Source organism: Monodelphis domestica, chromosome 2, assembly GCF_027887165.1.
Source record: "Monodelphis domestica isolate mMonDom1 chromosome 2, mMonDom1.pri, whole genome shotgun sequence".
In the NCBI taxonomy this organism is placed as follows: Eukaryota; Metazoa; Chordata; class Mammalia; order Didelphimorphia; family Didelphidae; genus Monodelphis; species Monodelphis domestica.
The window spans coordinates 291,526,423-291,538,822 of NC_077228.1; the positions used below are offsets into that span (position 1 = coordinate 291,526,423).

Consider the following 12,400-nt stretch of genomic DNA (forward strand, 5'->3'; position numbering starts at 1 on the left):
AGATAAAGGGCACAGAACACAAGAATTTCAGAGTTGGATGAGTTTGAACTCATGTAGACAGCAGTTGTAATCCAGTCATTTCAGTCACGTCCAACGACTCATGACCCTAACTGGGGTTTTTTGTTTATTTTCTTTTTGGGCAAAGATACTGGAATTTGACTTTTCTTTCTTCAGCTTAGTTTCCACTTGAGAAAACTGAGGCAAATAGGGTTAAGTGTCTTGTACCTTTTTAAAAATAATCTACTAATTTTTTATTGTGGTTTATAATTTTGTAATTGTATGTAATGTAAAAAAATGTGATTACTAATTACAATTGGTAAATGTCTGAGGCCAGATTTAAACTCAGATTTTCCTGATTTCCTGACTCAAGTTCTGGCACTCTACCCACTGTGCCACCTACCTGCCCCACATAGACACAATCATATAATTAATAATAATAATAATAATAATAATAGTTAGCATTAATATGACACGTTAAGGTTTGCAAAGTGCTGTATGTTATCTCATTTGATCCCCACAACAACCCTGTGAAATAGTTACAAATATTATCCCCATTTTATTGTGCCAAAGATTACACAGTCAGTAATTATCTAAGTGACAATTTGAACCCAGGTCTTTTGGACTTGAAATTTCAGTTCTTTCCATTGTGCTCCTTCTCCATCTACCACAGAATGAATGTTAGATCTGGAGTTGAAGAACCTGGTTTCAAACTATGGCTCTGGACCTTCTAATCTGTATGTCCTTGATAGTCATTTAAGAGATGCCTCAGTTTCCTCATCTGTAAAAGAGAGGATTAGACTAGGTGACCCCAAGTTCCCTTCCAGCTCTCTGTCTGTGATTTGGTTCTTTAGTCATCTAAATCTTCAATCCCCAGAGCTTGACAGAGGTTCCTGGGTAGTGTGAACCAATGAATGTGGCTCCCAGGGAGTAATTTGCTCATTACTATAACATAGTTTAATAAATAATAATTTTCTACTAAATGGACTAAGTGTGGCGAAGCAAAACAAAAAAATCTGATCCAAGAAAATGTATTTATTATGAAATTAATTAGGCACTAGCATTAACATAGCCAAGTCAAGGGCTCAGGCTTTCCTCCCCCAAACAAAACATAAATTCTTTTCTTCAATTCACAGTGAGCATCCATAAGGCTTACAATATAAAGAATTACATTCAAAAGCAATTTAGCCTTGTCAGATTGTTATAATCTTATCCTCCGGGTATAAGTAACCGCTCTATGCTGTAAAAGACTGAAAGACTGATTTCAGTTTAACTATCAACTAATAAATCAATTCAAACCCTTTTCATTGACCACCCACTATGTGGAAGGCATTTTGAAAGGAACTTGAAGGGACAGAGGGAATCTGTCATGAAATCAATTCAATTCGACCAGAAGGGACAGAAAGAATCTGTCTCCAGAGTGAGACTGTGGATTGAAGTCTACCATCATTCACTTTATTTCCAATCTATGTCTTCTTGCACAACATGATGAACATGGAAATATATATTTCAGGAGAGATCACAAATAACTGATATCAGCTTGTCTGCTGTCTTAGGGAGGGAAGAGAGGAAAGAGAGAGGGAGAGAATTTGGATGGAAAAATGTTCGAAAATAAATGTTAAAAATTATTTATGGAGACATGGAGCTTGGGTAGCTCAGTGGAGGAACAGACTTAGAGATAGGAGGTCCTGGGTTCAGATCTGACCTAAAAAACTTCCTAATTGTGTGACCCTGGACAAGTCAACTGCCTAGCCCTTACCTCTCTTCTGCCTTGGAATCAATATTTAGTATAGAGTCTAAGACAGAAGGTAAAAATTTAAGGGGAAAAATTATCTCTACATGGAACTGGGGAAAAATACAAAAAATATTACTGGAAGAAGAAAAAGAATAATAATAAAGAATCTTTCACCCAATCTATTAAATAAGGCTAATATTTAAAAATACCTGCAATGAAAAAGAATAAATGTTCATTAAAGGCTTGCTATGCTCTGGGTACTGTGCCAAGTGCTAAGAGTTTCACAGATATTCTCATTTGATCTTCACAACCACATTGTGATGTAGGTGCTATTATTATGCTCATTTTACAGATGAAGAAACAGAGGCAAAGAGGTTAAGTGACCTGCCCAGGGTCCCACAGCTAACACATGTCTGAGGCAGCATTTGAATTCAGGTCTTTCTGTTTCCTGTCTAGCACTCTAACCATTGTGCAACCTAGCTGCTATATGAAATACATCTTTATGTATGAAATATATCTTTATGCAATTTAGTAGTGGATATATTTAAAATAATTTTAACTAGTGGAATGATAATAGTGTAAGTGCTACATAATTCTAGAATCATATCAACCAAAGCAGAATCTTTTTTGGGGGAAGGAGGGAATAGAGGAGGTGGTCCAGACCTAGGATTTCAATGATATAGGAATGATTCAAGCCACAATGTCTTGACAAGGTCACACATGGTAACCAAGAGGTCACAGAGTGAACCTTTGGCAAGGCATTATTGCTAGATGGCTCCTAGCAGTTTGAGTATGGAAATTCTCTTTACTTATGCAGACTGACATGTAGTCTAAGACAGCTATCTGGGGCACTGGGCCATGATCCCACAAATATATGTGTCAGAGGCAAGATCTAAACCCATGCTTTACTGAATCCAAGGTCAGGCCTCTATATTATATCACACAGCCTCAGGTACTTTTTCATTAATTGACAGTGATTCAGAATTCAAATTGAGCAAACATTTTATATATATATATATATATATATGTATATGTATATATATATGTATATATCTTATTTATAATTATTATATATTATATATAAAATCTTTGTAACACAATATAGCAAATATTATATTTTGTGGACTTTTTTTAAGGGTCGCTGTAAATTGAAGTAAAAAAATTTCAATTTAAATCAACATCTGTATCATGTTATACATGTTTATGTGTGAAAAAAGCTGCTTTTAAAGTAGCTATTTTTAATATTTTCAAGTTTTCATAAAACTGATATTTCATTTACTTTTTGATTTCTTTTCTGTCCACTGTTGAGACACCAATTTAATGAATGTACACTAATTAAACACAATTACCAATAAGAACAAAAATTCCATCTAGTTCTACATAGTTAGCTAAGATACGGATGTGGTAGTACATTTGTTCAACAAGGACAGTTTCGCAGGATTTAGGACAACTCAGGAATCTGCTTAGGTATTGGCCCATGTTAAGATAAATGAGCTTTTATTTTCTGCATTTATATTCCACTCGACATGATGTCACTGGCCTCTGGACTCCCATTAATTGTTTCAAACTCTGAAAACAGAAATTGAGAAACATTATTTAAACAAGTCAGTATGGAAACAAGTGATTCAATTAACCCTAACTTTATTTGTTTTCTATTTTCTTGGAAGTCCTGATTGATTGCTTTTCTTTTTTCTTTTTTTCACAAACCTTTCAGAATCAATGTTAGGCTGATTTGGTGGTGATGGGTGGGATGAGTCATGATTTAAGTTGCAAACTCTCCTGGGGTCTTGCTATATAACTGAATGTATAACTGGGGCCAGACAATGCTCTGGTTATGGGCCTCTTTAAAAGCTAAGCTATCTGACACTCATATGAAAAACAGAAGATCAATTTTCTTGGTGCAACCCCTCTCTCCCTGTCTTTTCCACTCTAGCTCTTTCTCTTTTGCTTTCGCTTAGATATAGGTAGACAACGGATGGACGGACAGACAGATGGAAAGACAGATGACAGGTAGATAGTTAGCTACCTCAGATAGACAGACAGAAAGACAGTGAGACAGATGAGATAGACAGAGAAAGAGAAAGAAAAAGAGAGAAAGAGAGAGAGAGAGAGAGAGAGAGAGAGAGAGAGAGAGAGAGAGAGAGAGAGAGAGAGAGAGAGAGAGAGAGTGAGAGAGAGGAATGATAGATAACAGGCAGCTTTCCTTTTCTCTTTTGGGACGATTTCTATTATTTCAGGAAAATCTTTTTTTTTTAGGGAGTTCTTTGATGGCTTGTTCAATTTATTTTTCTGATATGGGGTTGTTTAGGTAGTCTATTTCTTCCTTTCTTAGCCTAGGCAATTTAAATTTTTGTAAATATTCATTCATATCAACTAGATTGTCATATTTGTTGCCATATAATTAGGCATAATAATTTTAGTGATTGCCTTAATTTCATCTTCATTAAAGGTAAGGTCTCCCTTTTCATCTTGGATACTATCAATTTGGTTTTCTTCTTTTCTTTTTTAAATTAGATTAACCAGTACTTTGTCAATTTTATTTGTTTTTTTTTTCAAAGTACCAGCTTCTAGTCTTATTTGTTAATCAATAGTTCTTTGACTTTCAATTTTATTAATTTCTCCTTTGATTTTTAGGATCTCTAATTTAGTCTTCATCTGAGGATTTTTAATTTGTTCACTTTCTAGTTTTTTAATTTGCATACCCAATTCATTGATCTCTGCCCTCTCTAATTTGTTAATATATGAACTCAAGGATATGAATTTCCCCCCTGAGTACTGCTTTGGCTGCATCCCATAGATTTTGAAAGGGTGTCTCATCAATGTCATTTTCTTTGATGAAGTTATCAATTGTTTCTATGATTTATTCTTTAACTAACCTATTTTGGAGAATTGCATTGTTTCATTTCCAATTAATTTTTGATTTGCCTCTCCATGTACCCTTACTAATTATTATTTTCATTGCATTGTGATCTGAGGAGGTTGCATTTATTATTTCTGCTCTTTTGCTCTTGTTTTCAATGTCTTTATGCCCTAATACATGGTCAATTGTTGTGGAATGTATCATGTGCTGCTCAAAAGGAAGTATATTCCTCTTTGTCCCTATTCATTTTTCTCCACATATCTACTAACTCTAATATTTCTAAGATTTCACTCACTTCTCTTACCTCTTTCTTATTTATTTTTTGGTTTGCTTTATCTAGTTCTGATAGAGGAAGGTTCAGGTCTCCCACTAGTATAGTTTTTCTATCTATTTCATCCTTGAGCTCCACTAGTTTCTCCTTTAGAAATTTGGATGCTATGCCATTTGGTGCATACATGTTGAGTATTGATATTTCCTCATTGTCAATATGGCCTTTTATCAGGATGTAATTACCTTCCCTATCTCTTTTAACTAGATCTATTTTTAATTTGGCTTTGTCAAATATCATGATTGTGACTCCTGCCTTCTTTTTATCAGTTGCCTCCCAAAAGATTTGGCTCCATCCTCTTACTTTTACCCTATGCGTATCTACCTCCCTCATGTGTGATTCTTGTAGACAGCATATGGTAGGGTTTTTTATTCTAATCCACTCTGCTATCCACTTATGTTTTATGGGTGAGCTCATTCCATTCACATTCAGAGTTATGATTGCCATCTGTGTATTTCTCAGCATTTTGATTTCTACTCCTAGTCCTGCCTTTTCTTCTTTCACTATTTCCTTCGACACCAATGTTTTGTTTTTAATCAGCCCCCCTAATTCCCACCCTTATTTTACTTCCCTTTCTACCCCCCTTCCCTTCTTATTCCCCCCTTATTTTCCTTATAGTCTTCTTAAACTACCCCGCACCCTTTCCCTTCCTTATACTGTTTCCCTCCCCACCAGTCCATTTGTTACTCTTCTATTTCCCTATAGGGCACAAATCAATTCTCTGCCCCAATGGATTGGATTGTTCTTCCCTCTTTGAGTCAATTTCAATGCAAGTAAGAGTTGAGTATTTCCTATCTCCAACTTCTTTACCCTTCTGGTGTATTGATGTTCTCCCCCCTCCCACCATAAGCTTCTTTGTGACATATAAATTTACCCCCTTTTGTTTCTTTTAGTATTAACCTCTTTTTTAAGCTCTATTTATATATATATACACACACACATATATGTGTGTATATATATATACACACACACATACATACATGCATACATACACATATGCATGTATTTATGCATACATATATCTATATACATATTTATGTCTTGGCATTTCATCCTATACAGTTTCTCACTGCTCCCTATAAGTGTAATTCTTCTAGCTTCCCAGGTGATAATAACAATTTTTAAGAGTTACTAATAACCTCTTTTCTTATAGGGATACATATCATTATAACTTATTAGGTCTCTTAAAAAAAAGGTTCTTTTTTGTTTTGTTTTTCTTTTTTCCCTCTTTTTAAAATTACCTTTTGATGATTCTCTTGAGTTCTATGCTTGGAGGAAAATCCTTTTTTAAAAAATGAACTCTTTAAATATCTTTAGAGATATCTAGATAGATTTATTTTACCTGTTTTGGAAATGGATCCACCAGATGAAGCTGATACTTGTAAAATAGTAAAGCCACAAAGATCTCAATCTCCAGGAGAACAAACCACCTAAAAGGAAAAAAATAGCAATATAGTAGAGATAACAGGAGGCATATCATTAAAAAATATCTAGAAAATATATAAATGTTTTGCAATTTGTTTCCCATCTTCCTCAATATAAACTTCTACAGTGAGTGAAATGTAGTAAAGATTTTATTATTTCTATGCTCTATTAAATATGTAAATGACCTGGTCTGAGACCAGAAAAATTAGATTTTTTTAAATTTGTACCCTAAAACCATCTGGTAAATATTCTATTCTATGTTAATCAGATTCAGGGAGACAGCAGGGCATGGCGGAGAGAGGGCTAGCTTTAGATTCAAGAAGTTCTGTGTTTAAGTTCTATTTCTGATATAGGATTACTTTGATGAGAATAAGCAAATCACTTATTGAACCAGTGCTCCCTCCTAGCAAATGCCTGGATTTAGATGTTTCTGGTCTGCATGGTTGAAGGGAATTTCCACACTAGGGCTTCCATTTACCAATGAAATCATAAATCTAGATCCTTTCCTTCTCACATGCACAAAAACAATAAGGATCTGGAGAAATCCAAGTATTATTATGATTTAGATGGATACCCTTCATGCTACAATTATAGTCTGTTATAATAATAAACACTAAAGACAATGTACTCTAACTGTCAATCATAAAATTAAAGGACTTAGAGCTGGAAAAGACAGTTGATCACAAAGGCTAACCCACTTGGCTTAAAGATTAGAAAGGGAGGCCCAGAAAGGTGAAGTCCAAGATAGAATTTGAACCAGATCCTTTTCTTCCAAAACCAGTGCTCTTTCCTTCATCCTACCCATTTTTCCCAAATCTAAGGCAATAAGATCTTTCCAATTTAAATAATGAGGTCTAAGTAAAGCAGTTCTAGGACAAGGCATTATTCCATACTCCTTTGGTCTCCAAATTTCTTCTGACTATAGTTTGTCAAAATCACTTTTAGTAACAATTTGCAATAAAGTATGCTGCTGTTGAATTTCACAGAAAGCTAATCACAAGGTCCTTGGAGTCTTTTATGAATTTCACTTCTTGTGAAATAATTCTCTGTTTTCTTTGGGAACTTCTTTTGGAAATTCCGCTAGCAGAGCTGAATCCAGAGAAGGAGCAGCTCATTTCAACTGGAATAATTATAAAATCAGTTGTTTCACCATAAAGAGAACACAATTCAACCATCTAATTTTATAGGAAACTGAGGTCCTCAGTGGCTAGGTTAAAACAAGTATATCTGGAGGACATTGCCATGTCTTTTATTCTCAGTCACCCAACTGAACAATTTTATTTATTCATTTATTTGCATATTTATCATTTGTTTATTTTAGCATTAAGCCATATACAAACATCAGGCAGTTTTTATATCCCCTGGTAATACAGAGCCAATGTCAACTTATAGTCATCCAGCAAAATCCTTTCTGTTTCACCTGGAAATATGGAAGGAGTACTCAAAAGAGCAGAGAGGATGAATTCCGCTCTAAAATGCACTACCCTTTTTGATTATCTGGGCTTTGGTTTCCTTAAATATAAAGTGAGTTCATTAAATGAGTTATCTCTAAGTCCCCTTCCAGCTCTGAAAAATCTATGTTTCTATGATAATTATGCAAAGCCCAGAGTGATATAATCACTATCCAAAAATATCCTGACAAACTAAAACATCAGAATGAATCTAGTAAGATGAAATTCAAAAGGCTTAATGTAAAGATTTACCCTTGAGTTAGAAAAAAAAAATCAACTTCACAAACACAGGACTAAGGAGGTATCATTACAGGTTTGTCTAAAGAAGATCTGTTTTATTTGTTGTTTTTTTAAGTGCTTACTTTCTGTCTTGGAGTAAATATTGTTCATTGGTTCTCAGGCAGAAGACCGGTAAGGGCTAGGCAATGGGGGTTAGGGGATTTGCTCAAATCACCCAGCTAGGAAGTATTTGAGGTCATATTTTAATCCAGGTCCTCTGGCTCTCAATCTCAATCTCAATCCATTCTGCCACCTGCCCAGATCAAGGGGTTTTAATGTGGATTGCATATTCAATATGAGTTAGCAGGGGAATATGGTAGCCAAAAACCAGAAGGAAATCTTGAATTACTTTGAGAGGTAGAATTTCCAGAAATAAGGAGATAGTCCCTCTGTCCTATTCAGACCAGAAATGAAATAGTTTGTTCAATTCAGGGTACCCCAATTTAAGAAAGCCATTAACAAGCAAGAGGACAGCCAGAGAAAGATCTCCAGGATGGTGATGGGCCATAAATCATGCCTTATGAGGACAAGTTGAGGAACTAGGGTTGTTTACCTTGGAGAAGGCTTAAGAGGGACAAGATAACTGCATTCAAATCTCTGAAAGGTTTATGGAAGATGAATTAGACTTAGTCTATTATCTCCAGAGGACAAAACCAGAAGTATTGGGTGAAAGTTGCAAAGTGGTAAATTTAGGCTTAATGTTAGAAAAAAAACAATAACAAATAACTTTTTAACACTTGGACCTGTCTCAAAGTGGAATAGCCTTCTCCCTATCTGTGGTCTTCTGGCAGAAACTAGACAACCACTTGCTAGGTATGTTCTAGTGAGGATTCCTTTGGGTTGAACCAGACAGCATTTGGAATTCCTGGCACATCTCTAAAATAGAAGGTAGGCACTAAAAATCAAAACCAAAATCCTCAGAACTTTTCTAATGTGACTTTAAAAGTCACTTTAATTCCTTAGCTTTCCATTCCCATGAAAGGACCAGAAGAAAGGATTTCTAAAGTTTCCAAATCTAAAATTCTTTGATTCTAATTGAATCAACTTATTTTCCAGATAAACATCTGGAGGTCCAGGGAAATGGGGTGACTTATTCAAGATCACACAGATCATGAATGAGAGGGAAAGGGAAAAGGAACCTGAGAGTCAATGTTCATTTTACTATATCATACCAGCTCTTACGTTATTCCTGAATACAGGATTCTATTTGAATATATATATGCAAACAAATTAATAATGTCCTCAAAAATGAAATATGTACAAGCTATTTATGGGCATATTAAAATTTTTAAAATTAGAAGCATTAATTTACAAAACCAATTGATGTATTAATTTCATTTAATTTCCACCTCTTCATTAAAGTAGGTCCCTAAGAACTTCTAATAGACAATTATTCTGTTTTCCCTTACTCAAGGAAAAGGAAGAAAGGAAAGGAAGGAAGGAAAGAAACAAGGAAGAAGTATCAACTTGGAATCCAGAAACCCCAATCTTGAGATCTTGAGAACCCCATACTTATAGCACCATAAGGTGTCACAAGAGAATTTCTCCAGAGGGAAGACCCAACTTACCAAGTTTCAGACTAACAGTAAACCTTAAAGTATTTTAGGTAGACTTAGCAGACTTAATCTGGTGTTAAATACCCTCAGAATCCTTTCTAAGGTAGCCCAGCCCTAGCTGGATTTTTCCCTTTTGTGTCCATTGTAAAGCATCAGCCTGTTCCTAATAATCTGGTCTAGATCTCCTCATGTCTTTGAGGCCTTTATAGAGTCAACCATACTCTCCCATCCTCAGTTCCCCTAGAGGTATATAAGTTCCCCAAATTCCATTTTTTTTTTTGGAGTTGTCAACTAGCGCAGTGATTTTTCTCAGGTGTTGTTAGCCAGGGTAGCCAGAGCCTTAGGGCTCTGTGTGGGATTTGAGAGGGTGACTCTGTGTGGAGGTCTAACTATTTTACCATAATTCGCCTCTCCTGATAAAAGACATGGTTTTTCTGACTCTTTAATAGTTCTGTGTTTTTTCCAGTTTAATAGAAGGAAAGACATATTCATTATTTAGAAGCACCATGAACTATAATTATTTTAGGATTTTTTCCAATTATTTCTAATGTCAGAAAATTAAAAATAATAAGTTATTATTCATGCCAGATGTATTTATCATACTTATGAGAACAACATGACATAATTAAAAGTTTATGAAAACATAAATGTGTTAAAATTTTATAAATAACATGTCTGTTTTTCCTGCGAAGGTGTATAATAAACATGTATTGAATTCAACATCAAATATTTAATGAGTATCTGCCACATACCAAGTATTCAATGAATTAGGTGTAGGGGGAAAAAAGTAAAAGGCATAATTTCAAGAATCTTACAAGACATATTCATATGATAAGTACAAATTTATAGCTGAGAGATCTAAGCAAGTAACTAGTCCAGCCTGCCCATTTTCCAAATCAACTATTACTATATTAACTATGAAAAGGTGACTTCAATCTCCTGGTAACTCATTTTCCTTATTTAGAAAAAGAAAATTCTCACCACCAGAGACTTTCTCCCTATCAAATGGTTTGATATTAAAAATCAGTATGGGGATGGCATCAGGCATGATCTATTGTGTCCTCTTTATCTGACTTGCAGAAGCAATGAAATCTGTTGACTCCCCTACTTAGAATGAGAGTTCTATGAAAGTCAGTTCAGACTTGATTTTCTGTTTGTAACCCCAACACTTAGCATGGTGCTTTGCACACAGCAAATGATATATATTTTTTAATTTCAGTAACATTCACTTTAATTCATTCTTTTTATCAGAGTAAATAGTCATCACATAGATTCAGTTACACTTCTCCACTGTGAGAATTTAGCATCAGTTCACTCCTCGTTTTCTTGGTACTCTAGGATCAGTCTTGGGGTATTGGAAGGAAAGTTTCATTTTGAATTTGAATCTTTTTCACTCCTCTCCCTTTGAATGTATTAAAAGCAAGTCCTAAGGCTGTCTAGATAAGGGGGGGGGTGTTTTCACTCTGGGAGGACACTGCAAGCCTCATGGCTCCCTGACATCCCCTGAGATGCTTGTTTCTTGTCCCATGCCAGTCCCAGCATCCAGAACACCAGACTTTGGTCTAGGCTGAGGTCAAATCTGTCCAATCAGAGAGATCCATAAAAAGTGACATCACAGGGTGGGGGTAGGGTATAAATTATGGATAAAGGAAGCTTTCTGGACAAACAACAAGAGTTAACAGAGGCTTGAGGTTCCGCAGGGAGCTTGAGTTAGCCAGGGAAGAAGGTGTTTGACTGGCCAGGGGGCTATGGGGAAGAAAGGTGCTCTTTCTTCCTCCAACTGGCTTTTTGATATTTAATAAATAATTATAAATTGATATATGTTCCCCAGAGAATTTTAATTTTAACACCATAGCTGACTTTCACATCTATACCTAGGACCCAAATGTCATGGTTAAACTTTAATCCCACATCTTTATCTTCTGAGAATCTCCACCTGGATCTCTTGCTAGAACCTCAAACTCAACAGATCCAAAACTGAATTGAACCTTTTCCTTTCTCACCCTGCCCCTTCTTCTAATTTTGCTTTTTCTGTTGATGATAGCTCCTTGGTACCTCTTGGTCATTCAAGAATGAAGTCTTCATCTTTGAGTCTTTCCCTTTCTTCAACCCTGTACATCTAACCAGATGTCAAATCTTACTGATTCTTGTTGTTCAGTCATTTCAGGTGTGTCTGACCGTGATCCCATTTGGGAATTTCTTGGCAAAGATACTGAAGTGCTTTGACTTCTCCTTCTCCAGATCATTTTACAGATAAGGAAACTGAGGCAAGCAGAGTGAAGCAATAAAGTTAGCAAGATCACAAAGCTAGTAGTGTCTGATAGAGGCCAGAGCTCTATCCATTGCACCACCTAGTTGCTTATGGATGCTACCTTCACAACATCTCTCATAGCCATCCATTTCAAGGTCATTCTAATGGGGGTAGGGCAGAGCAGAGGGTCAGCAAGATGTGAAGAAGGATAAACAGACAAAGATTCAAGGTTGAAGGACAGTGCTTTGTTGAACCAAAGTTAACTATGTAGGTCAAGAATATAAAGGGAAGGTGATCAATCCAGAGTAAAGAGAGACTACAAGAACTTGTGACCAGCCTTGTTCAGGCCCTCCTTATCCCTCACCTGGACTACTATAAAATACCCTAACTGATCTCTCTACTGGGTGCTTCTCCCTCTCTCTAATCCACCCTCTATAACCGGATTGTTGTTAAGAAAAAATCAATTACAGCTAGGGGGCACAGTGGATAGAATCAGGCCTGGAATCCAGAGAAGCTGG

At 35.7% G+C, this 12,400-nt stretch overlaps 1 protein-coding gene across 2 annotated transcripts in view; it reads right to left on the bottom strand.

The window, feature by feature from the left end:
* Positions 1 to 1,014: 1,014 nt before the first annotated feature.
* LOC100014394 (24-hydroxycholesterol 7-alpha-hydroxylase) overlaps positions 1,015 to 12,400 on the bottom strand; it is a 97,192-nt gene continuing 85,806 nt past the window's right edge. For both annotated transcript variants that reach the window (XM_007484020.3, XM_007484021.2), the window contains 2 exons: positions 6,263 to 6,350; positions 1,015 to 3,301 (listed from right to left, as the gene is read on the bottom strand). In XM_007484020.3, the coding sequence (XP_007484082.2) occupies positions 3,230 to 3,301; positions 6,263 to 6,350 (160 nt within the window). In that variant the 3' untranslated portion in view covers positions 1,015 to 3,229. The remainder of the gene's footprint in view (positions 3,302 to 6,262; positions 6,351 to 12,400) is intronic.